General features: G+C 50.4%; 1 protein-coding gene across 1 annotated transcript in view; it reads left to right on the top strand.

Moving 5' to 3' along the window:
• Window positions 1-5,000, top strand: part of plxna3 (plexin A3) — a 234,280-nt gene that overhangs the window by 190,228 nt on the left and 39,052 nt on the right. The window contains exon 20 of the mRNA XM_063208712.1: window positions 401-635. Within this exon, the coding sequence (XP_063064782.1) occupies window positions 401-635 (235 nt within the window). The remainder of the gene's footprint in view (window positions 1-400; window positions 636-5,000) is intronic.

The raw sequence follows: 5,000 nt of genomic DNA on the forward strand, positions 1-5,000 counted from the left end.
ATTTTGTTTGTCTGGTTAGTTTTAGTAGCTACAGTATACAGTATCTACGATATGTATGCATTACTAATTAATTTAGTGTATGGGCATTTGCTGTTGCTAAACCACTTGACTTCTGAGCCCAAAAAAATGTCCTTGACATCAACTATATTAATTCTGTCTTTTATCCTATAGATCCACCCCTGGCACACACATACTGTACATATACTAACAACATGGTCTTCAGGGGCGGAGCTATAGGATGGGCGAGTAGGGCATTTGCCCCTGGGCCCAGGGCTCTTCAATATTGATAGTGGGGGCCCTATTGTGACCTTGGCAGGCTTTATTCGGGGGCCCTATCAGTGTTCTGCCCTGAGGCCCGGTGTGCAATTGTTCCGCCACTGATGGTCTTGTATCCCCCCAGATCCTGGTTGGAGGTATGGAGTACTCCCCCGGCACGCTCCACATCTACTCCGACAGCACGCTGACGCTGCCGGCCATCATTGGCATCGGGGCGGGCGGCGGCGTCCTGCTGGTGGCCATCATCGCCGTGCTCATCGCCTACAAGAGGAAGACGCGCGACGCCGACCGCACCCTCAAACGCCTGCAGATGCAGATGGACAACCTGGAGTCCCGAGTGGCCCTCGAGTGCAAGGAAGGTGAGTCTGAGGGGGGGCAGGTTTCGCACTGAGGATGAGAGGGGGAACAGTAGTGGTGTGGATTGTCACTGACCTCACGATCCGATTCGATCACAATTCGGGAGGTAGCGATTCGATTCGATTCGATTCTATACAATCCGATCCGATCAGATTCAATTCTACAATGCATTGGAATGCATTACATTTCTACTGAAAGCAAAGCAAATGTTTAATCAGTCATGATGAGGCAATACAAGTAGTCAGATACTGAGCAACAATTTATTGGCTGTTTTCTGTATCAGTCTGTATCAGTCTTGCAATGTTTTGAAGTGCTTTTATTTAATTTAACATTCATTTGCTCCCGAAATATCCATGGAAGTAATTGAAACTTTAAAAAATTGCCGGATTGATTCTGGAACTTGCCGGATCGATTCTGGATCGTCCATGCCCCGCATTGGATTGCATCGCCGAATCGATCATTGTTGACACCACTAGGGAACAGGTTTTGTAGCTTGACTAGACGCCTTTTCAAAGACGAAAGTTTTGAGCTGGCTTGTCAGGCGAGAGCAGAGATGGGAAAAGTCAGGCCCGGGGGCCTCATGTCCTTTACGGGGGCCTTTACATCCAAAGTGATACCCTCACCTAACATTCTTAAAACAGCCAGGGGTCTTGCGGGTGTGATATGAATCAAGGTCATATCTAAAAATTACAATGTGCAGGAATGCCATGGTACATTTTTTATTATTGGCACTGCCAAGTTGCCTGTGACATCTGGCCCTTCGGTCAATACTGTGGGCTACATCCAATGTGGCCCTTGTATTCTGCCAAAGTTATTGCCCGCCCCTGTTCTTTGGTGCTCCGATCAGAGGTAATTCAGTTGATTACAGTTTCTGGTTCAGGCTGGTTCAAGTAATTGCACTCACCCATAGTATTGGATGATCAAGTGGGATGGGACTAGTGAACTAGTAACCTCTGGGTAGACACAGCTGGGCCACTTATCAGATGACTACAGCTGTTATGCCTTAATAGTCCACTTATATTAACTCTTCAGTTAGGTTTCAGTGGAAGCCACAAACCTGGAACCCACAAGCTTCCAGCGAGTTTTGTATTAAGCACTTGATTTTGGCATATTACCCATCCTGCATGGGATTTTGGAGTGGAAAAGATGACACATTGTGAACAGGCCCCTGAAGAGAGTTCTGTCTCGTGATAATGCTGCACATACGCTTCTGTCAGATCTTGAAATTCCAGGCCGTGTGTGTGTGTGTGTGTGTGTGTGTGTGTGTGTGTGTGTGTGTGTGTGTGTGTGTGTGTGTGTGTGTGTGTGTGTGTGTGTGTGTGTGTGTGTGTGTGTGTGTGTGTGTGTGTGTGTGTGTGTGTGTGTGTGTGTGTGTGTGTGTGTGTGTGTGTCGTCCATCTGGCCATCTGGCTTTTCCTAATCGCAGCGGGTCTTGATGCGGGAGGCCCGAACCTTCTGAGTGAAATCAGATGGGTCCCCGGATCGCACTCACAGAAACACACACACACACACATCACACAGACACCCATCACACATACACACGACAACCCCCCCCCCCCCCCCCACACACACACCACACACACACCATCACACACCCATCACACAGACACACGACAACCCGCCCCCATACACACACACACACACGCAGACACCCATCACACACACAGACACCCGTCACACACACACACACACACACAGTGCCCCACCTGTGAGCTCCAGTGTGCTCTCCTCTTTGAACACCAATCGTTCCCAGTGCCCCTGCCTGGATGGGCGGATGCCTCAGTAATGTGTTTGCCATTCAGAACCGTCACTGCTCTCGGCTACGGAGCTGATGCTTCAGGTATCCATGCTGCACATTCTCACGCTAAAGTGCTCGGGAACATTTAATGCTGTAACTCTGATACACATGCACTCACAGATACGCATTGTCTCTTTCGGTCTCTCTCCCTCTTTCTCTCTCTCTCTCTCTCTCTCTCACACACACACACACACACACACACACACACACACACACACACACACACGCGCACACACACGCACACACACGCATGCACCCACATGCGCGCGCAGCCAGCCAGCCAGCCAGCCAGCCACCCACCCACACGTGCACACACACACACACACACACACACACACACACACACACACACACACACACACACACACACACACACACACACACACACACACACACACACACACACACACACACACAGCATCATGCAGCTGGACTCTACTTGATCTTACAGCATGCCGCTCTGCCCTGCCCTGCCCTGCCCTCACTCCCACCATTCAGGCTGACCTCCCATTGCATCACATTACAGTGTGTGCTGTGCTGGGGGCCTAGCTAGCATGAGAGCATTGCTCCTTACGTCATGCAACAGCATGCTCATCTTGCAGCCTGGGAGTGTAAAGTGTAATCAGGCTCGCTAGTTGTGGGTGTAAAATGCAGCTTGAAGCTACTCCACCATCGTGGTTGGAAGCAGTTGGAAGAAAAATACATCCCACCCTGGAATAGGGCTAAGTGTCGATGTACGGTGTTGTGTATCTCAGTCCAGATTCTCCTTCTCTTATTGTTCTGAAAGATCATGCCGTGTGTGTGTGTGTGTGTGTGTGTGTGTGTGTGTGTGTGTGTGTGTGTGTGTGTGTGTGTGTGTGTGTGTGTGTGTGTGTGTGTGTGTGTGTGTGTGTGTGTGTGTGTGTGTGTGTGTGTGTGTGTGTGTGTGTGTGTGTGTGTGTGTGTGTGTGTGTGTGTGTGTGTGTGTGTAATCCTGTATCTAATACAGCGCCTCCCATATATAACCATGGAGTAATCATATATGTGCTCATTATTCTGTGTGGGTGTGGGTGGGTGTGCGGTTGCATTTAAATCATCTGTGTGATGTGTCCCTGCCTTACCTGTCCATTATTGAGTCTCCCTTCTTCAAGTCTTGTGTGCTTGTCTGTGTGTGCCCACAAGTGTGTGTGTGCATGTGTGCCTGCATGTGCCTGCGTATGTGTGTGTGTGTGTGCGTGTGTGCGTGTGCCTGCGTATGTGTGTGTGTGTGTGCATGTGTGTGTGCCTGTGTGTGTGTGTGTGCATGTGTGTGTGCCTGTGTGTGTCCCTCCATTATTCTGCCTCTGCATTGTGTGTGTATCTGTGTCTGTATTCAGCTCTCTCTCCTCCCTGCTAGCCTTTCATCTTCTCAGTCTAATCTTTTTCTCCATCTCATGCTTGGTGTGTGTGTGTGTGCGTGTGTGTGCGTGCGTGCGTGTGTGCGTGTGTGTGTTAGTCCGCGCGCACGTGCATGTTCATGCGTGCATGTGTCACTGTGTTAGATTGAGAGTTGTGTGTGTTTCTGTCAGCGTTTGTGAGGAAGAGCGAGCGATGCAACATTGAGCAGAAATCAGTGCATTTAATGTGACCGTGAGCTACAACTGCCTCTCTTGTGTGTTAAATGGCCGCCCCATTCAGTCCCCCGTTTAAAAAGCGAGCGGCTGGTATTGCATTACAACATTGGCTGCAGGCCCTGAGTGCTACAGTATGGTACTGTGAAGTACAGTACAGTGGTGTCTGTCCAGGCCTCCTCTTCCCTCCTCTCCTCTCCTCTCTCTCCTCGTCTCCTCTCGTCTCGTCTCACCTCGCCTCTCCTTTCCTCACCTCTTCAGTCTTCTCCTCTCCTCTCCTCTCCTCTTCTCTCCTCTCCTCTCCCCTCCTCTCCCCTCCTCTCCCCTCCTCTCCCCTCCTCTCCTCTCCTCTCCTCTCCTCTCCTCTCCTCTCTTCTCCCCTCCCCTCCTCTCCTCTCTTCTCCTCTATTCTCCCCTCCCCTCCTCTCCCCTCCTCTGCTCTCTTCTCCTCTCCTCTCCTCTCCTCTCCTCTCCTCTCCTCTCCTCTCCTCTCCTTTTGTAGCTTTGTAAAGAGCTGAATTGGGTCATCATGTGTTAAGGTGCCGTGGCTGCTGCTGCTGGTACTGCTGCTGCTGCGGTACGCATCCTTTGATGATGGCTCTCCTTTTCTTTTTTCTTTTTGGCTTTTTTTCCTATTTTTTCTTCCCTCTCTCATGCTCCTTTCACTAACACCGCATCCATGCCTGGGTGTGTGTGGTGAAGATTCGTCTGGGAAAAAGCATGCGCACGCACTGCACACACTGCACACGCTGCACACACACACACACACACACACACACACACACACACACACACACACACACACACACACACACACACACACACACACACACACGAGTACGCACACGAACACACACACACACGAGTACGCACACGAACACACACACACACACACACACACACACACACACACACACACACACACACACACACACACGTGCGCACAATCTGCAGCAGGCATTTGCATACTGTGTGCGGGT

This window comes from Engraulis encrasicolus, chromosome 10, assembly GCF_034702125.1.
Source record: "Engraulis encrasicolus isolate BLACKSEA-1 chromosome 10, IST_EnEncr_1.0, whole genome shotgun sequence".
Taxonomy (NCBI): Eukaryota; Metazoa; Chordata; class Actinopteri; order Clupeiformes; family Engraulidae; genus Engraulis; species Engraulis encrasicolus.